We start from the raw sequence: 26,701 nt of genomic DNA on the forward strand, positions 1-26,701 counted from the left end.
CACAAAGAAAATAAAAACATGGAGTGAGTTAAGTCCTCCACCTGCCGTCTTTCCTCACTGTGGATGCAGTTCATGCTGAGTCAAGAAGAGTTTTCTGGTTTTCTGGTTTGTCTCTTTACTTTTGCCAGAGAGATTCTTTACATTCTGTTATAGGTTTGCTTTTTGATGATGCACACAATGATCTGCCGCAGGGAGATTTCCTTTGAAGGGGCAGTATTATGTAAAATTTACTTCTTTGAGCTAACATCAAAAACATATCTAGAGGGTTGCTTTGATGTTTTTCATGCTTGTTTGAGAAATCATTTAATCTTCCACGGCAGCCGTTCAGGGTGCAGAAAACGAGTGGTGTGACCAAGCGCTGCCTTTCCGATGAAGCTCCTCCCCGGATCTGCAGCCTCCAGGCCAAGCTTCCCCCTCACAGAGCAGCCATCCGCTCAGGGACTCCTGGTGCTCACTGGCGCTGAGAAAGATGATTTGGAGAGAACATTTAGTTTAGTATGATTGTTGGACGTTACCAGACTTTTTGTGTTAGCAGAGGGCGCATCGTAAGTGAAAACTGCTGTAAAGAAAAGCATTTTCTTACTTGATAAGCTTTATTCTCATGCACAACACCTGCAGTTGCTTTCATGGTTTGGCTGGAAACTCTCTGCTTCAGGTTTCCATTAGTTATGACATAAACTATATTGTCTAGGCATCGCTCAGCGCTGTTGTTTCTTCCCCTAAATCAAAGATTGTAGTTGTTTTATAATCCTGGGGCAAAAAGAGTTTCCAACGGTGAGAGGGTTTTTGTTTTGTCACTAAGGAGAAATTTATTCTCTCCACATGTTTACTTGTGTGGGTTTGATTTGTGTAATAAAGGTGCAGAGATTATATCTTTTATCACTGTCACAAATAAGGAGAACCACTTCCTTTCAACACATTTAAGCTAAGATTATGTTGTTGTTTTTTTTTTTGTCAAGATCTAATTTTCTGTGATTACAACAGAAAATTTTCAGGTGATGCAACTAGAGACCCTATATCATCGTTATCAACATATGTGATTAAATTACTGTTTTGGTATTGATAGCTCAAATGTCTGTTCATGTTTCTTCTTTTAAGTTCCGGTTTTTAGGTTTTCTGGGCTTAAAATATTGTGTTGCTTTTTTTCTGCTTTTTTGGAAATGCACAAACAAACCTGAATTATCTGTCATAGACGGAGAAGATGCCATACAGATACATATGGCTTCCACATCTACTTTGGAGGTGGAAATCTTTGTTTTATTTTTGGATTATTGCCACAGTTGGGAGCTGGCCGCTGTTGTTTCCCTCTTTCCCGGGAGAACTGCTCTAGCTATGAAGCCGGCCGTGCTCTGCATGTTAAACACTTGCTGCTTGCCGCTGGAACGCTGCAATGTAGCAGGAAAATTACTGACTGTTTGGAGAGAAAGATGCTTTACCTTAACCTGCTGTCAAAGTTTAAATTAGGTCATAAAACGTCATTTGAATCAAGCCGCCTAAAACTTGAGTTTGTTTAATTCTTAATTGGTTAAGATTTTTTCTTTGAAGTCTAAAAATGCCCCCAGCCTCAAGCTGAGGTTAACGTTGCACATCCTCTTTTCTCTTTCCTTTTCCTTTTCATTGTCTTGCAAATAACCATATGGTTTCACATTTATCAAACCTAACAGTTTGTCCTAAATCTAATACATCTCTTGTTGTTGTCCTCTCCTTGATTATTTTCATTTCTGCTTTTCAACCCCTGTGTTTGCCTTCCACCAAAGTGCTGTGCAAGCTTTTCATGATCGTGTTTTCACCTCTCGCCCGCATCTGCATCATGTGAGGCTTGTTCCAGGCATAAATGAGGAAACAAAATAAATGTCCTCTAGTGGCTATTTGGGTTTTTAGCCACATGCAAGCTATGGCCTTAATATTTTTCGAACATTTTCAGAATGCATTGTTTATATGTAAACAATGATTTGGAGATGAAATTAAACGCAACAATTAAAAAGAGCAAATCAAATTTGTTTTAGATAAAGAAAAGTTGAAAAGAGTTTATCAGACATAGTGATGTGATAGTATTTGCTGCTCTTGCTTTAACAGCAAACATAATCAGAACTGTAATCACAACTATGACAAAAAGAATGACTAATCATTTAAAAAGAACATTTTAGTTAGAAAGATGAAGCTTTCATCTTGAACTCAGCTTTTCATTACAAAAATTATAGAAAAAAAATCCTGGAATTATTTCAAGCTTCAACTCTTTAGTGGCACACCGTCGTCTTACTCAAAGAGCAAAACATGATCTCAAAAGGAGGTAAAAGACTCTTCACTGTTTTGATGATACACGGTGCGTCCATCAGCTCCGAGAGAGGGTCTGCAGTTAAAGGTCATCATCACACAGTAGGTTGTACGCACTGTTGGTGTTTTTGTCTACTGCCTGGTCAGGGCCTCAGTGGATTGGCGGAGAGTCCCAGTGGGATCTCATCATCAAGGGTCAATGGCTGGGAGCGATTTTAGGGAGGCTGTGCTCAGTAACCAGAAAACTGGACTCGCCACTGTGTGTTTTGTCCTGTGGTAGAGAGTAACACCCTGGTTTGTTTTTGTCTCTTTTAGATGGCAGTGCCATTTTCAAGGGTTGTTTTCACCGGCCAGATAATGTCACAGCAGCTCTTCCCTTCAGCGCTGTCATCCAAAACATGTCTGTGGACAAGTGTGTGGACATGTGCACAGAGAGGGTGAGTGGGCGCCGCTTATGTGTGTGTGCTTGTGCGCGGTGTGGGCCTGTCCTCACTGTCATAATGCTGTTTGTTGTACCTCAGGAGAAATCGCTGGCAGCTCTGGCTGGAGAGCAATGTTACTGCGGCTTCCCGACTCCTCTCTTCTCCCTTCATGAGCTGGAGGACGAGGACATGTGTCTCTACCGGTGCCCTGGAGAGGAGTTTGAGAGCTGTGGAAATGACAAGTTCTTTGTGGTGTACCAGACACAGGTTCAAGGTAGAGTTTGGTGTCTCTTGACTGCAGTCACTAGCAGTTTGTAGTGCAAAGATAAGAACAGAGGACTGACAGGGAAGAAGAGGTGTTCACCACATCCTGTGCGGACTTTCAACTTTTGGTATTTTTGTCGAGCTAACAGTTTCACTGCTTTTAACACATGAGGTTAGAATAACACAGTGCATGCAGCTTTACACAATATCTTATTTGAATTGAGTAGAACATTTTCTGATGTAGATTATAATTCAAGTTTCAAAAATATTATCATATGGTACATTTTATCATGCTACAAGGAAATTTAGACATAGTTTTCCATTTCTTTTTGCAAATAAGTGTGTCATGCATTTGTATTCAATGCCTGCAGAATCTCACAGTGCACTGGTAGCTATCATCTGACAATAGAGTACAGCACAACAACAAACGTACCAAGACGTGACCTCTACAAAAAAAGCTGAGCAAAGAGAGTTTTAATTACAGCAACATAGTGATTCTAGTGGAGCTGCAGAAACTTGTGGCTCATGTGAGTAAAAAAAATTGCCTTTCTGGAAGACAGGCGAGAAGAGAGTTGTTTTTAAAAGAAGGCTACAGGAAGTCCCATGTAGGGGTCACAGCAAGGATGTGGAAGAAAGTGCTTGATCAAAAGAGACCAAAAATAAAGATGCACAATACTCTATGGTGGAAAACTACCTCTGCACGTATTTATAAATACTTTCATAAATACTCCTTCCCCCACTGGTGGCAGCGTCATGCTGTGGGTGTACTTTGCCTGTGAAGGCATAGAGAAACCAGTCAGTGTTGACATGATTGTAGCTGATCCTAAAAACTGCATAGTGTAATCTTTGAAAAACCTGTTAGAGGCAGCAAAAGACTTGAGACTGAAGTGGAGGTTTTCCTTCCTTTAAGACAACAGTCTTAAACATAGAGCCAGAGCTGCAATTAGACGGTTTAGATCAAACATGTGTGTATTCAAGGTTCAAACTTAAATCCAATGAAGAATCTGTAGCAAGACTATGACAAAAGCTTTTTTAAATGTAAAATGGTCACCGTTTTTGTCTTTAGATGTGCAAACCTTGTAGACACACCTGAAAGATATGGAGCTGTAATTCAGCAAAATGTCGAAAGTACTGATTCTTCTTTTATTTTTAAACATTTTGAAAACTACATATTATTTTTCTTCCACTTTGCAATAAGTCTCTGTTTGTCCATTGCAAAAAAAAAATCACACTTATTACTTTTTTAAAAAACCACACATATTTGTGTAAAATAAAGTCATTTTTCTAACTCAGTTCAGTGTTATTTCTGCTCAGGGTTAAATAAGAGGCCTCCCTTGAGCTGGCTTTCTGGAATCTTTTCTTTTCTATCTGCCTGTTGTCACGTGTATTAACATCCACACACACACGCACGCACACACACACACACACACACAGCCCCACACACACACACCCCGACACTGATAAATGGCACTACGTGGCAAAAATTGTGTTCTCAGACGGCTTTGTCTTCTGAAACATTCAATTTTGACTTTAATCATACTTCACGAAGAGACAAAAGAAAATATGACGATGAAAATAGAAATGTTTTGTAATTGCTAGAAAACAAAAGTTAACTGGCAGACAGTATATGTCTTATAATCCAGTTTAGTTTGGTAAGTCAATTTTTATCAAGGCCTTTGCAGCAAAGACCTCAAAACTGATCAGTTTTAAATACTAATGCAGGAACAGACAGAAAAAAATACACATGATCATTTATGAAATCCAGTGTTGCAGAATTTTCCCTGCTTACGGCATCAGATTTCTGACCTATGACTTTGTGCTGTGCTGGAGGGTGAATATTCTCTGACTCATTGCTTTGTTATTGTTTGTAGGTATGTTACCAAGTTTACATTTTATTCCTCAGTGCTTCTATCTGTAAATCCACTTATTTAAAAAATCTTTTAGTGGCAAGCAAGATCAAGAATCACATAAAACAAAAGAAGCATTAAAATGCAAAATAAAAACAAATAAACTGGCAAGAAAGAAAACAAACAAAGGAAAATAAGATATGACCCTTAGGCGAAAGCTGCATCAAACCTGTCTTCAATCCTAATTTAAAGGCGGCAAAAGCTTCTCTACTTTTCTTCTAGAGCTGAAATGCAGTGAGTTTATTTAATCTCTGACCTTACATTTTGGGACCAAAACAAAAAACTTCCATATAGTTTTTATTAAGATGGAAGAAATCTGTGTGAGACATGTACTCACTGACACTGCGGCCTATGCCACAGAAAAATAAAGTTGAATTTATGTTTGTATAGCATAATAATCTGTTAAAACTCTGTAATCTCTAATCTGTAACCGTTGATTAAAGGGTGCCCAAGAATTCAACCCTGAAGAACCTCACACAATCTTTATTTGATCAGATTAAGAAATCCCAAATGACACAAAATTAACCACCTTACCAGATTATGCCACCAGTTTCTGTATCAGTCAGTATTTTGAGGGTGAACTGTATCAAACGCAGCCATGAAACTTAATGAAACAAATAAAGTGGAATTAATGAAAAGTATTGTTCAAACAACTGTCATTTAAAACTTTTATTAATGCAGACTCAATGCAATGGCCTGACTAACAACCTGACCAGAATGGATTTGTTGATAACCTGCCTTTACAAAGATCTTTACTGAAAATGTTAGTTTGTGTTAGGGCTTGTAATTATTTAATACTGAGGCAGCAGATTAGGATTCCTTAACCCTTCTGCGGTCTTAAGAGATGGGGTCATTTAGATTGTACAAGTTTTTTACTCTGCATGCGGTCCGGCACTGACCCTGTGAGCATTTTTACAAGTTTTTTTTTGGTTCCGGGAACTGACAGTCTGACGGGACAACTCCCCCGCTCCCTCAGCAGGGAAGCTTCCCCACTCCTCCTGAGGGTCATGCTAAGACCAAGGGAGGGTTAAAAGACAAATTATCAAATTAAAAGAGAAGAATTTCAGTCCATTCACCATTCAGGAAGAAATTAATTCTTAATATGAACTCTGATTTAAGACAATCAAAACATCAGAAATAAAACCCAATATTTATATCTTTAAAATTAATTATGAAATAATTAAATAATCTGTGTCCTGCTTAATTGTTCCAATTTTACTGAGTGGACCAGATTTGTGTGCTTCTGTAAATTATAACTCTTCCTGTTTTTTATAAAAGTGATAGAAGGATAGAGAAGCATTTTGTAAACAAGTTCCTTATATTTCCTTGCCCAGCAGTGTTTGTCTGTGGGTTGTCTGTGTTGTGGAGGCAGTGTTTTCTTAGGACAGCAGACAGCTGTGGCTTAGGTAAGCAGAAATGTTGTTCAGTAAGCAAAGCAGAATATTAAATGTGAAGACAGAAGGAAAAAAAAGCTGAAGTTAGGCATGAAGTCTTAAGAAGTGGAACGCCCTGCTTCATGCCCTGCTTCAAATCCAACATTTATCGTAACTCAAGTGTGATCACACAGAAACATCACTTAGCACTATTAGGGAGAATAACACCCACACACAAATGAAAAATATCACCACTTTGACCTTTTCTAACCATGAGTGGTTGTGGTTTTATTGTGTTAATGAGCGATAATTGACGGTTAGAGACTATTTTAGCTCGCATCGCTTAATCAATCTAGATAATGCATCAGTTTTTATACAACAAATGATTAATTTGTCTTGTTTACTTTGTGCTCTCAGATAATCGCTGCATGGACCGACACTTCCTTTCTGCTCGCACTAAGCAGCTGGTGGCGCTCGCCAGTTTCCCAGGAGCCGGCAACACCTGGGCTCGCCACCTCATAGAGCTCGCCACCGGCTTGTACACGGGCAGCTATTACTTTGATGGTTCCCTTTATAACAAAGGTTACAACTCAGCATGTGATAATATAAGTTAAAGCTCTACTTTTGGGTGTTTCATACATTTTGTTGTTGGATTTCATTGTTTCACAGGCTTTAAAGGGGAACGCGACCACTGGCGGAGTGGGAGGACGATCTGCATTAAGACGCATGAGAGCGGCAAGAAGGAGATTGAAGCCTTTGATTCGAGCATCCTCATGATCCGAAACCCCTACAAAGCCTTGATGGCAGAATTTAACCGCAAATACGGTGGGCATGTTGGGTTTGCCTCGCAGGCCCACTGGAGGGGAAAAGGTAAGATACCGAAAACTGAGGTTAATATTAATAATTTACAGAGTCTATGAATAGATACAAGATCAACTGTGTGAGCTTTGTTTTTTATTTTTTCATGAAGATGGTAGAATAGCAACGAGGTTAAATTATGACTTATGGTGACGCAGGATGGTGAAGAAATTAGGGAAATGTGGGTCAAACCCAAGCCAAAGGGGTTTTTTTTTATCTAAGATTGTTGCTAAAACATGCACATGATTTAAACCTTTTAGAGAAATGAAACAATCAACCAGCAAGCCACAGCTTTTGTCACTGTTTTGTCATCAATTCACCACCATTCATGTTTTGTAGACTCTTAAATGTGGCACATGTGGCAGTAACATTTACTGAGCTCTTGCTGTATCAGCTCATCCGTGTTCCCATTATGCCAATAACATAACTGGAACTGAAGATAACTCAAGTTTCTTAGTCTGATCAAATATCAATTTACGGGAAACTCCTAACTAGTGACCCTGAGAAAATGTTTCCATGTAAACTTGTTTGACCTATTTGAACTGGTCAAATTTGTACCTCAATGTTCACTGAAACATTTCTGGGGAATCCGATTTGAAGAAAAATCAGATTTTGATGAGTTTTGTCAGCAAAATCCTGATGCCCAGTCACCAAAAATACTTGACTCATCCCCAAAAAACGTGCTGATTTTTGACAAAGTAGACATGTATTTCTGTAACTTTCCACAACTTATCTGCTCCATGCAATTAAAAATATATTCTGCTATTTGAATCTCTTGTGTTGAAGCAAGACACATTGAATTCATGCAGTTTGTCACCCCTGGTTTAGCTTATTCTGCAAGATAGCACTAAAGGCTACCTCTGCTCAATGAAATACAATAGCTGTCACTTTCAGTGTCCACATAAATGAAAAAATCCCCACTATACTGAACTCATCACTTTATTTTTTGGTCCACACCACATCCAATTGAAAATCTGTGAACATTTTTTGGGGGTGGGGTGAGAAAGAAAAAAAGGCAATAAATAAATAAATAAAAAATAAACAAAACGAAATAATGTATCATTGGGCTTCTGCTTCTTATTGAGCACTGCTTTGTGTTGGTTTGTCACACCCAGTCACATTTAAAACGTTGAAGCTATAACTTTACAAATGGAGTTTGAATATTTTTGGAAGACTCTGGAAAGTTGTATTTATACATCACAAGCAAAAGGAACCCCACTGAAAACCCTCTCTGCCTGATATGTGAACACTTTGTCTTATTCTATGAGTCTCTGTGCATTTTGCAACAGCATAATAACGCATCTGCACAGTCGCGTCAAGTCGACGCTCTGAGCCCCCGTCTCATTTATCATGCCATAATTTTACAAATTAAATTCATCCCGATTTGCTTTGATATCTCTCATATTTCCTATATTGTGGGTGATGATTTTCTCTCCAGATCCACCCTCCCTACTGCGTCTCAGTAACCATGACAGCTGGTTTTGTCTCACTTATGTGCCGTCTCTTCAGCTTTTTGTGAGGTTCAATTGATTTTCCAGAGGCTGGAGATTGCCTACCCAGCAGTTGTCTCTCTTTGTCAGAGCATCAGCACATTTGGCCTGCCATTCCCAATGAGTCCTTCCTCCTTTTGTTGTTGGCCAAATCATGCAGCGACATCAGTACACAGAAAGTTTTTTTTTTTGACAGCTGCCAGTTCAAATAGAGAGAATGACTCCAGTCAGAGTGTCAGCATGAGACTGTGTACAGAGCCGTGTATTATTTGATACACTCGTCTGAGGCCCGCAGTGAGGCGGGTTCACATGAAGTTACTGACATTGATTCACTTCATCTTGGCTTCATAAAGTCAAGTTATGAGCATGGAGCAGTTTAATTCGAAAGCCATCTCTTACAAATCACACTGACTTATTTCCCTTGTTTGGTGTTTAATTCTCATGTGTAAGTAGTTTAATTTCGACAACCTTCTACTTACACCGACATACAACGTCCTGCGAAGGCAGTGGTATCCTTTCAGCTTTTTTCACCGTTGTTCACTGAAAACATACATTGTATACAAGGCTTTATACTTTTTGAATATCAAATAAAAGCCTGAAGGTATCATGCATGCCCGTTCCCTCTACCCTGCTGCCCCCAAATAATGCAGAATGGAACATTTGCTCTATATTTCAAACACTGTGAAGTGGAAAGTCCGGAGGCAGCATCATGTTTCGATTCCGCTGGTAAAGTCCTACAGCTACTATCGCAGGCAGCGTTGGTTCCACAAATATTGATCCAGGAGCGCTGGCGCAATTTCTACAAATAATTTTCCTTCCACTTGACAACTCTGTGTACTTTGTGGTGGTCCGTCATATAAAATCTCAATAAAACACGTTGATGTTTTTAGAGGTAATGTGACAAACTGTAAAGGTTTTCAAAGGGTTGGATGTTTTGCAAGGCACTGTAAACATGATATTCACAGGAAAAGTTAAGTTTATTTTGGTCCTCTTGTATTTTCAGCTCTGGTTTCTCTTGAAAAAGGAAATCAGAACCAGAATGGTCCTGTGGTTCCTAAGTTCCTCATATTCACTCTTTAAATGGCTTTACTGAATACATTAAGTTGTCAGACATATACAATGCTCAGATGGAGGCTCAGAGTTTGTCCAGTTTCTGTTTTTTTGACCAAACTTTCTCATTGCAATCAGATGGAATAAGAGTATTTTGTCTTGTTATTCCAGGAAAAACTCTTCTGATGTTTCATGTTGTGGTGGTTCAGGAGTTGTTTAACACAGGAACTGCACTCATTTCTTTTCAACATTATATTTAAAGAAATATAGGAAGGCCGTGGTTTGAGGATGCTGAAGAATTGCTCCTTGAGACAGACATTAGGGAGAGGAGACGTTCAGCTCACAAAGAAAAGAAAACAATGACCTCATAAATGATCTTGATGTTTCAGGATGCTGTAGCTCTCTGCAGTTTCTCTTTTCTTAGTGTTTTCATCCTTTTATATTACAAGTAGACACAACTTTAAGGATTCATCTCTCCATTAAAGAAAGGTTTAAGAAAGCATGTGAGGTGTAGCTCAACATAATCCAGAAACAATTTGGAGAAAAAAAGTAGAAAAAGAGTGCTTGTTATTTCTGAATAGAAATTCTGTTCAACATTCAGACTCCATACTCGAACCAGAACAACTCCATCTCACCCTCTTGTCTTCTTCATGTTTAAGCATTTTTATTTCTTCAGTAATTGTTCCCCTTTTTGCTGCACAGTGGTGCAATTGGTAGCACTGCTGCCTTGCAGCAAGAAGGTCCTGGGTTCGATTCCCGGCCCGGGGTCTTTCTGCATGGAGTTTGCATGTTCTCCCTGTGCATGTGTGGGTTCTCTCCGGGTGCTCCGGCTTCCTCCCACAGTCCAAAAACATGACTGTCAGGTAAATTGGTCTTTCTAAATTCTCCGTAGGTGTGAGTGTGTGTGTGCATGGTTGTGTGTCCTGTCTGTCTCTGTGTTGCGCTGCGACAGACTGGCGACCTGTCCAAGGTGACCCTGCCTCTCGCCTTGAACGTTAGCTGGACATAGGCACCCACTCCTAAGCACCCTTGTCTCCTCTAAGGGACAAGGGTGTACAGAAAATAGATGGATGTTCCCCTTTTTGGAGCTGAGCTTCCTCTTCAACCATCTGACCGGAAATTCATGACACTCAAAGAGCTCAAGGATGTCATCAAGGACTGGAAATGAGGACATATAATTTAAAATAGAAATCTAATTTTGTTTATTAATGAAAATCTAACAGAGTAGAGAAAGACAAACAAAAATCTACTAAAAAAACTGAAAAACATTGCTGATTACCCCAACGTTTGCCTGGGGCTCATTTTATTTCCTAGTTCATCTCAAATTTTTTTTTTTTTTTTTTTGCGTTTTAAATTGCAGTCATTTTCTAGGTCTTAAATTATTGCTTGGTCATCCTTTATACACTTTGACAAAAATGTTAACCCTCCTACTGAAATATTAAAGTTGCCCCAGTCATTGGTTTTTGGGACATCTCTGCAAACTCAGCAGGCTTTAAACTTTAATGTCAGCCTCTCAGCAGCGGTTCACTCTGATGCGGCACACAGCTCCTGCCAGCTTCTGCTTTATGGGCCGCTGAAATACTGTTGAGTAAAAGTTGCAGACTGGGATTCTCAGTGAAGTTCAGCTGGAGTTTGATTGGTAACTAAGACGTCTACTTGACACTTCAGGAATTACTTATCACACCCTGCCCAAAAATTGCAAAAGACCTGAGAGTTTAAACCACAACATTATCTTGCTCTAATCTCCTCATTTCCCCTTTTACTCTCACACTCTTCCGCTCATCCAGCTTAAGTAAAGGCTACAATCTGATAAAGCAACTGTGGGAAAACAAAAACTGTGAAATAGTGCAAGGGGAAGAATATTTTTAAATTATCACTGCCCGGCTATATTTACAGCCTCAATAAATCATAACATGACTAAAGAATTTATTTATTTTAGTAATTTAATTAAAAATTTAAAAACTCTATTAGACACATCAATTATTAGCTTTTTTCTTTTTGATAAACATTTTATTCATAGCTAATGAAAATCCAGGATTATTTTACAAAGCTAAAACCTCACATCAGACTAATAATTAAAAAAATTTAAATACAAAAAGTGGGGTTATTGAAAAGTTAATCCATGTATTCTACAGTATAACCCTTTAAGTTGTGGCTACTTGTAGTAAGAAGCACTTTTTGCATGAATTACTACATTCATATAGTGTGATGTAAAGCCACTCCTGTTAAAAAAAACCCAGATTGCTGCACATCTCATTTCATCTGTACAGTTTGTTCTGCAGTTTCTCATCTTCTGCTCGACAATCGTTAAATATTCGATGTAGGGTTTAGGTCAGACTAGCTTGGTGGCCATTCAAGCACAGTGACACGCTGCTCACATGGTAATCAGCTTTTGGTATGCTTGGCAGTGTGAGAAAGTGCCAAGAGCTCCTTGAAAATGAAATCAGCATCTCAACAAAACCCTGGTGAATGGTTGAGTAAACCATGGACTTCAGAAAACAGCAACACCAGAAGATGACATGGATCCCCAAATCACGAGTGACTCTGGAAACTTTACTTTTTATCATGAAGTAAATTGGATTCTCTTACTCTCAACTCTTCCTTTACACTCTGGGACCTTGATCTCCAAATGAAATGTGAAATTTACTTTCATCTAAAAAGAGAACTTTGAATCATTGAGCAACAATCCAGACCGTCCACCTGTTTTTTCTTCCCGTAAACTAAACATATTTTGTGGGTCACGTCTCTGTTATCATTCATAATACTTCTACAAAGACGTAATTATTGGAGTAATTAGATATATTTTTTTCTGAGAAACTGAAGTTTGGGTTTCAGCTTTAAGCTACAGTCATCAAATCATAAATCATATTTATACTATACTGAATGGTTTGTCACAGCAATGTTTCAGTTTAATGTTCTATTACTTTACATTTCATGGACGTTCACCGCCTGTTTATTCACTTTGTCTTGCAGAGTGGCCTGAGTTTGTGAAGAACTACGCCCCTTGGTGGGCTTCTCACACCTTGGACTGGCTGACGTACGGGAAGAACGTCCATGTGGTTCACTTTGAGGAGCTGAAGAGGGACCTTTTCTCCCACCTCAAGGCGATGGTCCAGTTTCTGGGCTTGAAAGTCTCAGAGGACCGGCTGCTCTGCGTCGAGGGCCAGAAGGACGGGAACTTCAAGCGATCGGGACTGCGGAAGCTCGAGTACGACCCGTATACTCCGGATATGCGAGTGAACATTGACGAGCTGATCAGGACCGTAGACGCTGCTCTGAAGAAAAGAAACATGTCCGGAGTTCCTGCAGAATATATGCCAAGATGATAAATGTGAATCGTTTTTAGTTTCTTTTCCCTCCTATTGAGTGGACGCCTCTATTAACAGACTCTGAAAAGACTTTTTGTTTTGTTTTTCTTGGATCGCAAGGCTTAAATAGATTTTTTTCAAGACGTTTTGTGGATTAGGTGGAGATGACACATCTGCTTCTATATTTATTGTTTCTGATCCCCTGTTTTTGATTTCCAGTTGAATTTTTTGCAAGAGTTATTAATTCAGACCTACTTCTTTTTTTCTGGGGAATATTTGTGTTTTCCTGTATGAAAACCACTTTAATCCCTGCTCTATGCACATGTGCTCTGTAGGCATGTGCATATGCCTTAATACTAAGAAGGTACAAAAGCTGTGACCACAGTGCAGCTTCTCTTCCCGGCTGTTTCCCGATGCCGATGTGTTTCCAGCAGCATTTAGCACAAGTTATAAAAAAACAGTATTGCAAGGTGTATTAAAAAGCCTTATTTGTACAAATCGAGTGTTAAAGGAAAATCAATATTTTCGGTCGCTCTTACACTAAAAACTCAGATAAATATTGTTTAGAGAATGATGACAATATTTCATCTCTTTTTCATCTTGAACTATTCAAGAACATTTTATTTGCTGTTAAAGTAGATCTGGGGTTTCTTTTCATTGATTAAATGTCCTCTATCTTTATTTATTTCTGGTGTACGCTGCATAAGCTGAAAACATTGATTTTTTTTTTTTTTTTTCTGAACACTGGATGCAAAAAAGGAAATCCAAATAGCACTACACTGTGCAACACCTGCCCCAAAGATCACCTAAGTTATTACAGTCACCCTGTAGGTTGGAGATCATCTTTACATGTAAATGTAGGGGTTTTGTTTTGTTTTTTAAGGAAAGCTCTTAAAGCTGATTTCCATTTTATTACATTTTTTTAAAAGTTCTAGAAAATTAGTTCTCAGCTAGACATCAATAAATTATTTGCCATATGTATACAAATAAATATTAACAAGAATCAAATGAACACTGGCTACTGAGTAATAGTCAAAAGAATTTACCTGACTTCCATTTTCAGTATATGACTATATTTTTATAGTACAGGATGATGACACTTCAGAAATATTTGTATTACTATGAACAAATGAAGAAATGGGAGAAGCTGTTTCTCTTTTCATGCTTTAAATTGTTTTTGGGTTTGACGTTCATTGACAAGCTGGCACTTTCAGAGCAGGTGTCATGTCTGAATGTATTTTCTATGAACTGAATGTAAGGTAAGAACACAGACTAAAGGAGTAAATTAAATAAACAGTGAAGATGTGCTGGAGGGTTTTTTTTCTCAGAGAGTTTCTAAAGAAAGTATTTTTCTAAGTGGCATTTACCCTTATCGGCAAAATATGAAGGGCGGTTTGTTACATCTTAGTGCTTCAGATGGTCAGCACCCAAATCACCTAAAAGAAGAAAAAATAAATCTTATATTTGACTACATTTATTCAGCAAGGAAAACCTCACAATTATAAACACAAAATTAACAAAATCACTTCAAGGTTTTTTTGTAGGATTTTAGTACATGAAGCTGTTTATGTAGATGCACATGTCAAACTTTCTGCAATAAAATACAGAGAAATTAATTCACCTAAAAAATGACAACTGGATGTTCAGATTATTGTAGAAAGATGCTCAGAGTAATAAATTATCTCAGAAACCACTACTCTTTCTTCTCCATTACTATGAAAAGCTGCCTCTTGGCTAGTTTTCTTTTTTTTAAAATGGTCTCCTAACCTTTCTAATCATAAGAAGATGAAAAAAAGTTGCAAGGCCTTGTCACTTTGTCATATTCTAACGAAGCGCAACTTCACGCCTGCATGAAGTTGCAGGCGCGAAGTCTGCGGCCGCAGATAAAATGAAATCTTATTTCACAAACTGAGCATGAACTGAGGCAAATTAGCAGCTTCTTCTTCTCATGTTAATTAAACTAATAACAGTAAAATGCATTTTTATGTTAATATAAAAGCCCTGAAGCCTTTTGTTGTTAACTTTCATGCTTACAGTCGCTTCATTTTAATCACAGAGAAACAAGGATTGGGTTGTCTGAAGAGTGGATTCATCATAATTTTAGATTCATTTTGGATAAGCATGATCCTGAATAAAAAAGTGTCACTAAATACTCTGCTGTATTTATCAGACTGATTTGACTCAAAGTAACCAAATGTGAGACCAGAGAAGCAGAATAAAACACTCAAACAACTAAGAGGAACTGAAGAAATGTTTGTTCCTGTTGTTCAGAAAGAACATTTACAGATGGTCATATTGTAATATTAGCGGTCACACTGTGTGAGAGATATATCCTCTACTTAACGCCTTTTAAAAGTAGCCCTGTGTGTTCAAACAACAGAAACAGATACTTTTAACGCATTAAATTTATCCAAATGCATGAATAGAACTTGGTTTATTTAATGTAATGTATTGCAGTGGTACTGTGGTTTAACTCATACCACAATGCAACTTTTTCCCATGACAGTGAGGTTTGTTGGCTTGTTGGTATTCACAAAGACAGGACCCTTTATCACCTTTTCCCATCATCTTGCATTTGTGTCCTGTTGTTGGGTGTTTTTTCTTATCGTCACAGTTCAGATGTGATAAACTGAACAATCCAATCAGCACACAGAGAAAAGTCGTTTCTTTGCCAAATGGCTGGAGTCTATCTCACCAAATTCTAACATTCACTGCAATCTGCTGCACAAAAAGAAATCAAAGAGCCTTTCATGGATGACAATTGTTTCTGCTATTTGCAAATAGCAAACATTTGCTGGATGTGATGCTTGACAGGATGTTTGAAAGCAAATACACAAGTATTTAGCTGTATTTGAGAGGTCAAGCAAATAGAGATCAGGAGATCTTTGCTCCAGATGTCTACAACTTTGAGCTTCGACCAGGAGGGACCTGAAGAAGCTCTCCCATCAGTGTACCATCTGACATTGTTTAAAACATTCCCACTGGATCCTGCTGGATATTTGACTTGAACAACAAAACAAGATATCAGTGCCCAGCCAAATAATGCATAAGGTTGAACAGCACCTCAACTGCACTTGATTTGTGACTCCTTATTACGTGAGATAAAGATTGTTAATGGGACTCAAGTTTAGGAACACAAGCCCAAGTTACTTTTGGATTTGTGTTAGTGTTTAGACCACAAATTTGAGCTGAATCTCAAATATTTGGGACTTGGGTATTACTCAGTTACAAGCCTAAGATTCGTATCTCCATCTCTGCTATGTGCAGAGTGAAAAAAGAGGAACAAGAAGTAGAAGAGTACAGGAAAACAATTTAAAAATGTGAATCAATAATGTAAACTGTAAAGAAAGAAATTATCTTTTGATGCTTAATTTGAAAGTTGTACCAGATGAAGAATAGATATGGTTTTATTTATAGCCAGAATAGGAAACAAGTTCCAATCTGATCATATGCCAGTCACGTGTCAATGAAAGTTATGTAAACATATAAAACTTTTAAACAATGTGAGAAACAAGGGGTAATGATAAGTTACAGATTTATCACTACCCCTTTTGGAGTCAATTTAACCAAATCCAGAACAAAGATCCACCATGTATTTTGTGTACTGAATAGACTCAAATCAAGTGCAAGACGAACTAAAGAGCTGCTTCTTCCTGTTGTTCGTAAATAACGTTCACACGTTTTTCAGCATCTCTATAAAAAGATTGTTGAAACATGCAGTCATATTCAGTAAATAGGAATATGCATTTTAATTAGAAACCTTGGTCAGATTAAAAGTACTATTTGGCTTTTTAGCAGGTACTAAACATACTTTTTATTAAGCCCACATTTCTGTATTAACATTGTTTCTTTTATTGATCTGTTGTTATATTTTAATCTTAAATGTTGCAGGTGGAAAATCATCATAGTTGGCGGGTCTGGCGAAACGAGTTCTTTCAAAGTGTTGGGGATGAGAGTCAGCTGGGGAGAGACTTTGGCTTTCAATGCAAGAGTAGGGCATAGATCTTTTTTGACTAGATCTATCTCAATCAGTCTACTGTAAAATGATGAAATACTTTTCATATGTCAGATAGTAGCTCAAGGAATATAGGATGTTGTCTAAAATGTGCAATGTAGGCATGCACATTTCTATGCTTAGCTGCAACGTTCATGTTTTATTATCTTGTGCAATTTTATAAATCCTACCGTTTTGTAGTTTCTATCACTTGGTTTAGGACGATTCATGCAGTATTTGAAATGAATTCTCTGTTTTGATTGAAAAAGATCTATCTGTGAGTGGCTGGTGGTGTGGTTAAATTACATGCACTCTGTTAACGCAAATACAAGGCCAAACTCGCACTCAAAATGCAAGGAGCAAGCGAGCTGGAGTTGAATGTGTGTAAAATTTAAATGCACACGCCACAAATTATGATTTGTTTACATAGATATGTGTGCTCACATCAGTTTTATTGCCTGCTCAAACATGCAATTTTGACAGCAAGATTGTGGGAAAAGTGAGGGCGTTTAACCAGTTTCTGATATGGGTGACATGGGCAACCGCCCAGGGCGGTATCTTGTGGGAGATGACATGAGGGACCCCCCCAACCCCCATCCCCATATTGTCGGTATCTTGTGGGAGATGACATGAGGGACCCCCCCCTGTCCCCATATTGTCAGCATCTTGTGGGAGATGACATGAGGGACCCCCCCCCCCCTGTCCCCATGTTGTCAAATTCCCCCCACCCATTCACACTCTTACAAGTGGAGGAGGATCTGAATGTCAACCACAATGATGGTGTCACCACTTTTTTTTTTACCTGTCTAGCAAAACTGCGGTAATTTTCTATTATTTCTGATAGATTTTACACTTTATTTTAAATGCTTGGAGAAAAGGTCTGATAAATGCTTCCCTCACATCAGACGCAAACTGGATGACAAAAGCTACGCATTGTGTTCATTGCTGCTGCACTTTTTGCGTATGTTTACAGACCTATCATGTTTTTACCCCAGTACTGATTCAGGGACTGGTAACATAACACTTCGTCACACCAACAAACCACAACTCCCCACACCCCTCTGCAACTTCACACCAGGTCAGAGGTTGGACTGTAAGGTGGTTCACCAGGGCAGCAAAAAGGCCATTTGAATCATTTACGAGAAAACGTGTGGGTGTTTTAACACCTGCATCCAGCATGTGTTTGATGGCCATAATTAGCAGAACTTGAAACGTCATTCTGTGAGTAATTAATCCATACAATGTGAAATAATTTAACTTTTCAATAACACGTATTCTAGAATAATAAATTTTTTTGGATTTATGTATTTAGAGAGCTCTGTTAAGATATTCTTAAAAAAAAAACCTGACCTTTTGTAATCTGTAATACTTTCAAATGTGTGCATCATATTCTTGTTTTTCTATTTGTTAAAGAAGCAACAGGGTTTAAACTGACCAAAATAATGTATTCCTCCAAATACACATTTCAACCTATTCATCTTAAGTTTTCCCCATTCAAGAGGAAAATTCTTGTTCAGTTAGAAATTTCTTTTGTTTTTGAGAATGTAGTAGCCTTGAAAAATGCTTAGACTTCTCAAATCTAGATAAAATAATGACTAAAACAGATTTCAGAGAAACAAAATAAACAGATTCAGTTTTTTATTGAACAGATGACAATAAAGATTTTATATATCAAATTACATATGTACACATTTCCTTACATGACTTCTTTTAAAAGAATCAAGATTTATAAAAATCTGTTGTATTTTATATGCAAATACAAACAATGCACTCATCCATTGCAAAAACCTTATATATTTACATTCAAGCATGCTCTCAAGCAGTACATCCACCAAAGGTTTGCTCTTTGAAAAATGGCAGAAACATTTTCTGGCTTTGGACCAGACTGGGTTGACTTGATTGTTCAGAGTGCCATGTGACAAAATTGTAATAACAGCAACAAAGTTCGGATTCTACTCTTTAATGTGCAACGGACCAAGATGGAGGGCATGAAAATATCGTTGTTCCTTACTCTGAACTGTTTTTACCAGACGTGAGTGGAGTTGTTGTCATCTCTTGCTGCACACTTTTTTGACAATGTGTTAATAAAGATTCTATACTTAGAACCATATCATTTACATCACTTACATGACTGTTTTTTTTTAGTAAATACAAACAGATTTGATTTTAATATATATTTAATGAAATGTACTCACTGTCAAAATATATTTCTAGACATTTTTTTTTTTTTTTGCTTCGTTTAAGCGTCCACGCCTCTAAATGTGCGTGGAAGCTCTGCCGTCCATTGAGCTGGACCTGGACAGGTATCGACTGGTAGTGCGTCCTTCATCAGCCATTGCGTTCTCCATCTTTGAAAGCAAAGAGCTCTTTAGCTTCTTCTTGAAGTCGTTTCCCATGAAGACGTACAGCAATGGATTGAGGAAACTGTTTGCTGATGCTAAAATGGCACCCGCTTGAAGTCCAGTGGTTAAAGTGTTGTGGTCATGGTTGTGGTGGTTCAGCTCCAGCAGGGAAAACACATGGTAAGGCAGCCAGCACACAAAAAATGTAACAACGAGTGCAGTCATTACTTTGAAGGGTTTGGAGGATTTTGTCATCCTGTTGTTTTGAAGTTTGAAGATGATGATGGAGTAACAGATGATAATGACGGTGAACGGAACCACAAAACCCGCAATGAAGCGGGTCACAGCAATAATCTTGTGACTGTGTTGTTTTCGGACGTAATTGTTGAAGCAGACCTGATTTCCATCAATCGTCTGGACCTCACGAAAGATCATTGAGGGAATGCTCATTCCGATGGCGAGAAGCCAAGCGAAAACAACCACAGCTGATGCCTTTTGGACAGAGCGGTGGTTCTGGGCCCAAACTGGAAACACGACTGACACGCAGCGGTCCATGCTGATGACGATGAGGAGGAAGATGCTGCTGAACATGTTGATGAACATTGCTGCAGAGGTGAACTTGCACATGAAGGAACCAAAGAGCCACTCTTTCATTGCCATGTAGGAGATGTTAAATGGCAGAAAAGCACAGAAGAAAAAGTCAGAGATGGCAAGGCTCAGGTACCAAGTGGTGTTCACAGTCTTCCTCATCTTAAAGCCAGAGATCCAGATGACCAGCATGTTCCCAAAAAAGCCCAGCAGGAAAATTACCACATTGATTGCAGTCAGAAGCACACACGTGCCTTCCTTCAGACAACTTGGTTTGTGTTGTAAAAATGTTCCTTCAGGTATAGTGATGTTGCCGATCTCAGTGTAGTTGTAATCTGAGTATTCATAATCGCCACCTAAAATGTCGAAGTTTTCCATTTTACCTTCCAGAAAAAAGATGAAAATTCTGTCAGTCATTATCGATTACAAATAAAATAAAAAAATTATCAAAAAAATGAATTAATTATGGTTGATTTTAAAATGAAGACTAAATAACATCAGAGTTGTAAAATAAACAATACCTTTTGCTTGGTCTCAAATTCTCTGCTGTTGTCTCTTTTTGTGGTTGTTTTGTTCTGAGCTGAGCACCGACTGAGCTGCTCTATTTCTCTCAGATGTTTTAGGAACAGCATACATGATCAGCTGACAGGGGAGGTTTCTCAACACTTCCATCCCCTACGAAATTTCAGTACTGCATTCTGAGCTCTTACTTTTAAAGATCGGAGATATTTTGTGCTAGTTTGTGAGCGATCTGTTTGGTCTTCACACATTGTCCGTTTTGTTTCCAGAGGAATATTCCATTTTATTATGTCAAAAACATTTATTATACATTTATTTAGAGAGTTCTTCTCTAAACATAATACCAGTAACCAAAGCATTATTGTTTTATAAGCTTTACAAACAGCTAATAATCTAGTGGGATCTCTGTGCAGGAGAAAAGAGAAGTAATGAAGCAGTTAGACATGCATGATTTAGCGAGTATATCTTGTGAATCGTCTATAATGTTTCTGAGAAATCTGTTGCTAGCAGTCGCCACATTTAGTGAAGAACAAAGTAAAACCCTAACTTTTGTTGCAGATGTTTGATTTAGTTCTCAAAAAAATGTAACAGCCGGAGTAAATACGCCAGCTGTTGTTACTGATTGACTGGGTTGAGTGTGGTGGCTTTGCTCAACAGAGGAAATAAAAACTGAGGTTTCTGCCTGTGTCTGGAACGGTTTGTGCTTTTTTTAATTCATGCTGCCATCACTGTGGCAATGTTTGACAGTTGTTTTTTGTATTTGAGACATTGTTTTTGCACGTTTCACTGTAATTCATAAAATGCTGATTGCAAACGATCTTTTTATTTAATCATTGACAGTATGGTCTCAAAAGCTTGGAGACAAACTATAATGCAAACTTTAGAAGAGAGGCTGCGCTAAAAATGTATTTCTACGACATTGTCTTCAGTCATTTATCACATTATATTTAGAGGTGTGATAAAGTGTTTTTCCCCCTTCAGTGATTCAGAACGTCAAATATTAGTCAAAAACAACACAAGTAAACACAAAATTTTGTTTTTAAAAGAAGGTGGTGTGTTGGTTCACTAAGTGATTGCCCCCTAAGCCTAATAACTGATTGTTGCACCATTAGCAGCAACAGCTTCAGTCAAGCTTTTGCAATAAGTTGCAGAGTCTTTTCCTGAGGTGTGGAGGAATTTTGACCCACTCTTCTTTGCAGAATTGTTATTTCAGCCACACTGGAGGGTTTTCAAGCATGGAAGGCCTTCGTGCCACAGCATCTCAATAGGACTTTGACTATGCCACTCCAAAGTCTTCATTTTGTTTTTCTTAAGCCACTCAGAGGTGGAATTGCTGGTGTGTGCTTTGGATCACTGTCCTGCTACAGAGCCAAGTTCATTTCATGTTTGAGGTCACAAACAGATGGCCAAACTTTGTCTGTCAGGATGTTTTAGTCGACAGCAGAATTCATGTTTCCATTTTGTCACAGCAAGTCTTTCAGGTCCTGAAGCAGCAATAAGAGGACCATGTGGGAAAATAAACTGAAATGGGGAGCAAGGAGGAATAAAGCAATTCCCAAATACTGTAGATCAGAAAGACAGTTACAAAAATGTCAAAGTATTCAGAAACAAAGTGACAAAACAAACTCCATTCAGATCATAACATAATGACCATTGTCCTCTCCCAGTGATGCTTTTTGTAATTAATAAGTTGAGATTTTGACAGATCCTTGTAGCTCTAAGATATGTTTTATTACTGCAGCACTGCAGTATTCTACAGCCAGCTGAATAAAGGTGTACTTTTTTCTTTAATAAATCTATGATAAAATATAGCTTTTTTTTTTCTTGTCAGCAGTGAAACTGTACAGTAATTTAAAGATTTTACCAAAATAATGTGGACATTAGAACAATAAGAAAAATATTCAGAACCTGAGGGGCTAAAAAGGAAACATCAAGATTACCGGTAATATTTATGCAGGTGCTAATAACTAACAGCAAATTAGAACAGCTAATTATCCTGATATGCTTTATGACTGTGGGGGGAGGAAACATACTTGTTGTGTTATTTGGGAGAACATGCAAACTACATACAGAAAGTCATAATTAAAATCAGCAATAATAGCTGTAGGACACAAATGTCATTGTGCTGGGAAATGGCTCCATAGAAACTAAATTCACTTCTGCAAAAAATAATAAAAGATTAAAAAAAATAGAAGTTTCCTACGTTATGCAATGAAGAAGAGCTGAACCAACAACATGTCATTTAACATGTCAAAAAATCCTTCAGACTCATAACTATGTCATTAGATAATAACAGAATTTGGTACATATTACTTCGTGTTTCAGTCTGGATAATCATTTAACTCAGTGGAAAATTAGAAAATAATAGATTGTATAAACTAGATTAAATGCATTTTAGTAAAATTACTTTCTAAATCCTGCCCAATGCCTCACAGACTCAATTTCCTAATGAAGACAAAGGTGATAAATAATCAAACACATGCACACTGAGCAGGTGTAGACTTACTTTGGGAAATGCTCAGCAAGCTTTCTAATGAAACCTGGACTCTTGTTTTATGTTTCACTAGCAGCTTAATGGGGATCATTTAGATCCATAATTAAAAGAAAGTATTTACACAAGTCAATTAATTTAAAAATAGATTATTTGTTTGTGTTTGGAGTATTTATCTGACAGTGTTACATGGTTAGATGGGTGGCATCATTGAAAATAAAAAGATTTTTAATCGTTCCACTCGGACCTAAAAAGTTTTGTTTTCATTTCTATAAAACGGGTTGTGTGGTGTACTTTTAAAATAATCAGCATCACAGTGTTTTAGAGGCAGCCTGTAGCAACTCAAAGGTGTTTTAACAGGAAATGCTCAGTCAGTGTGGCAACATTTGCTCTGCATTACCAGCAACAGATCAAAGCACACACCTTAAAGTGTAAAACTACTACAATTTTATACTTCATTTGTAAATTTTCCTAAAGTTAATCAGAAAAGTAAATTTAGTATGAATGTAAGCTAAATGATTTTTTCAATGTGATTCTGCTTTAAAACTATTTTTTAATGGGTTTGTTGGGCTTTTGTGTTTCCTAAATAGCAAATGTCAGCAGATGAACTTTGACTCGGAAAACTTTGGGGAAATGAAAGCTTCTTAAGCCATCCTCTGACATCACATGGCTTTAAATCGGGTGTTTCTATGGCATTGCATTATACAGAAAATGAATAGAAAGTTAACACTGATAGAACATAAACAAAAGCAAAACAAAAACACAGACATTGGGGTGACAGTTCTTATACGTTTAAGTCACATCGGGGTTTTTATAAAGTGTCTATTTCCACCAGTTCCATCCAAAGGCACCCATTTTGATTCACAGCAAGAATGTTAGTTTCTATCATTCAGTATTTCAATTTGAGCAAGGTAATCTATTTGCTTTGTGTTGAAAAGTACTTCAGGAAACAGTTTTTCCATAGTTTGTAGAGAGCATTGCTACTCTGAAGTGATGACAAAATGTATTTTACTTATTACAGATTATCTGAACAAGCAATTTTGTGTGCTAGTTGATTGGTTGGAGGAACACTGTCTAACTCTGCTAATTTTAGTAGTTGGAAAAAACTCACACCAAAATTGCTCATAACAATGGGATATCAAGGATATTACGAGTCTATTCTTCCACAACAAAACATTTTTACATTTGCTGCTGTTATACTTTACTGAACAGCATCAGTCCTGCTATTTGGGATTACGTTGGTTCATCAGCTGAGTTGACAGATCATGTTTGATACTATCTTTTTATGATGCTTTCCAAAAAGCTCATGGATATGACGTCTTTCTGCTACAGCTAAGGAAACTATTAATTATGTTCAACTACCACATTTTCTGAAATTCTGTAAGTTTTATTGCTAATCTTGTCACACATGAAAAAGTTCCACTTTTCTTTCCAGATTACAAAATATTTTTCCTAACATTTTAGGAACATTTAGCTTTTTGCTAAAGTTGACATAGTGACTGCTTTGGCCTATCAACTGGGCACTATGGGTGCCATTTTTGGCCTGATTTGTAGTTATTGTTTAGTCATGAACACTCACCTTAACTGAGGGCAGTGAACTCCATTTGTGGATAATGGCCCTCACTGTGGTTCATTTGAGTCCCAATACATTAGAAATGGCTTTCTTACACACCAACGACTTTGATTCTCATCTTAATTTGGTATCTATTAAATGCAGAGGTCACGTTTCCCCTTAATTAATAACACAGTCATTTTAAAACTTATGTTTTTACTGTAGTTATCTTTATATGACATTAGGTTGTTCACTCACTCACTCTTTTGTGAATTCCTGCCTGCCGGTGTTTGATGTTAACAAGTATTATAGTAGTTTCAGGTAAGTTGAACATTATTGCCACTTTTCTGCCATCCATCTGAAATCCATTATAGAGATTAAAGTGTGGCTGAGAAAAACAGTTCAGCTCCATAAAACTTCTCCCCACAGATCCAAAGCTGCAGTGTGAATACAAGTAGGCAGAGTTTTTGAATTTTATATCATAGGAGGTAAGAGCAAAAAATGTGTTAAAAATGATTAGATAAGCAAAGTGTTGCAATAAACTTCAGAATTTATGCTGCAGTTTCTGAGAGCCTATATTACTTCTGCTTTTTATTATTAGAAGTTTCCTTCTTGTTGGATAATGTCATTCTGACAAGTTACCGAATAGAGGCTCAGTGACTCATATGTGATAAAGTCTTGGCCAAATGTGCAAAATAGGTAGTTTTCTGTGTATTTAAATTTAGATTTGTATTTCTTCACACATACATTCTCAGGAATTTTAACATAATTCATCTAGTTTTAAGGGCATGCTTGTGATACTATCATGAAGTATCAAGATACACATACACACATAAATATATTCTGCAGGTGTGGGTGAAGGACACGAGAAAGGTTATAGTGTTTTATCTGCTTTACTTGTGAGTGAAAACTCTTTATCATACAGTCTTACAAAAGTTTTCAAACTATATGAACTCTTTCGCATTTTGTGACATTACTGTGATTTACTGGGATTCTTTGCGATTGACCAATACAAAGTAGAGTATAAATGAGACTGAACCTCATATATTTTAAGATATAATTACTACTGCAAGCCTTTTGAATTGCACATCCAGAAATCAGAATTTGTACTCATTCTGTAGTGGAGAGTCTTGCTGAATCAAGTATGCAGAACTGTGTGGAAAGTCCATGCTAATCTCAAGGTACTTTATTGATGCACATATTAAATATTTACACCGACCATGAAAGTGGAAATGACAGAGAGTACTTTGAGAAAATTGGGCTGAGATCAAAAGAGGCTTCGGTTGTGTCGTGTCTTTGTGACTTGACAGGACATGTACATGGACGCTGCTCTCAGAAGATTAAAGCTGCCTACTTGGCAGCTGCGCTATGCACAGATGGACCAGCGTGGCTATATGCTACATCTTTACATCAATAGGCTTTTATACTAACTGCAGGGAGAAGAGATCAGCTTAGAGGTGTACCCTCCACCGATTTAAAAGAAGGTAAACTTGCAGTCCCAACAAATAGAAATTAGCTTTAAATCAGCCAATTTCAAGCTTTGTGACACACAGAAACACTAACAAAACACACAACACTTAAAAAGTGGAAAACTTATTTTTTCCTCTTCAAAGAAAGGCTTCATTTGTTCAATAAAGCATCTTTTTTTCTGAGATATACTGAAAAATAAATTATGGTACTGATGCTTTGGGTATTGATGTTTACTGTCAAAGAATCTTCTGTGTTTTCTGATAAATTAATGTTTTTTTCATTATTGTTTCGAAAAAGGTAAGTAAGGAAAAATATTTTGTTAATTCATTACACCACATACTGCTGCTAAGTGTGATGTTTCTCAATTAATTGTATGCATTTCTCTGATCAGAATTAAGATTCTATGAACCTTCATAACATTTAGTTATTTGTTCACTTCATAGTAGCAGATTCTCATTTTTTTCACCAAATTGCAAACACTTATGGACATGCATCAACAGCTTCCATAGATTTATCTTCTGTTTTGTAACATTTTTGCTTGCTTATGAAAACTACACTTACAAACACTGAATAGTCATTTTCTATAAAACTGATTGCTCACTTATTTGCATTTAGTTGTTAACATCTGTGGATTCCAACTGGCTGTGTAAAATGGTGTTGACTTGAGCATTTTCTCACTTTTTTGCAAAGACTTCAAAAATGAAAACATGTTCAAGCCATTTGATTATCTTGTTCATAAACATGGTGCCAGGACATTTCATTGTGATGACATTTCATTGACATGGGCACTCTCTGTTAT

General features: G+C 37.5%; 2 protein-coding genes across 2 annotated transcripts in view; one reads left to right on the forward strand and one right to left on the reverse strand.

Annotated features, from left to right (window-relative positions):
• The window catches only part of wscd2 (WSC domain containing 2), a 49,239-nt gene extending 34,981 nt beyond the window's left edge, over window positions 1-14,258 (forward strand). Inside the window, exons 5-9 of the mRNA XM_005794993.3 lie at window positions 2,590-2,711; window positions 2,796-2,970; window positions 6,658-6,822; window positions 6,910-7,110; window positions 12,612-14,258. Of these exons, the coding sequence (XP_005795050.1) occupies window positions 2,590-2,711; window positions 2,796-2,970; window positions 6,658-6,822; window positions 6,910-7,110; window positions 12,612-12,964 (1,016 nt within the window). The 3' untranslated portion in view covers window positions 12,965-14,258. The remainder of the gene's footprint in view (window positions 1-2,589; window positions 2,712-2,795; window positions 2,971-6,657; window positions 6,823-6,909; window positions 7,111-12,611) is intronic.
• Window positions 14,259-18,563: 4,305 nt separating this feature from the next.
• On the reverse strand, window positions 18,564-20,477 carry cmklr1 (chemerin chemokine-like receptor 1). The gene is made up of 2 exons (XM_005794994.2): window positions 20,392-20,477; window positions 18,564-20,253 (listed from the first exon to the last, which is right to left on the reverse strand). Exon 2 carries the CDS (start codon window positions 20,246-20,248, stop codon window positions 19,196-19,198), a length of 1,053 nt encoding a protein of 350 aa, XP_005795051.1. The 5' UTR covers window positions 20,249-20,253; window positions 20,392-20,477; the 3' UTR covers window positions 18,564-19,195.
• Between the last annotated feature and the right edge of the window lie 6,224 nt (window positions 20,478-26,701).

The sequence above is a fragment of the Xiphophorus maculatus genome, chromosome 12, assembly GCF_002775205.1.
Source record: "Xiphophorus maculatus strain JP 163 A chromosome 12, X_maculatus-5.0-male, whole genome shotgun sequence".
In the NCBI taxonomy this organism is placed as follows: Eukaryota; Metazoa; Chordata; class Actinopteri; order Cyprinodontiformes; family Poeciliidae; genus Xiphophorus; species Xiphophorus maculatus.

Coding starts and splice junctions, on each gene's coding strand:
- cmklr1 (XM_005794994.2), bottom strand. CDS start 20,248: ATGGAAAACTTCGACATTTTAGGTGGCGATTATGAATACTCAGATTAC.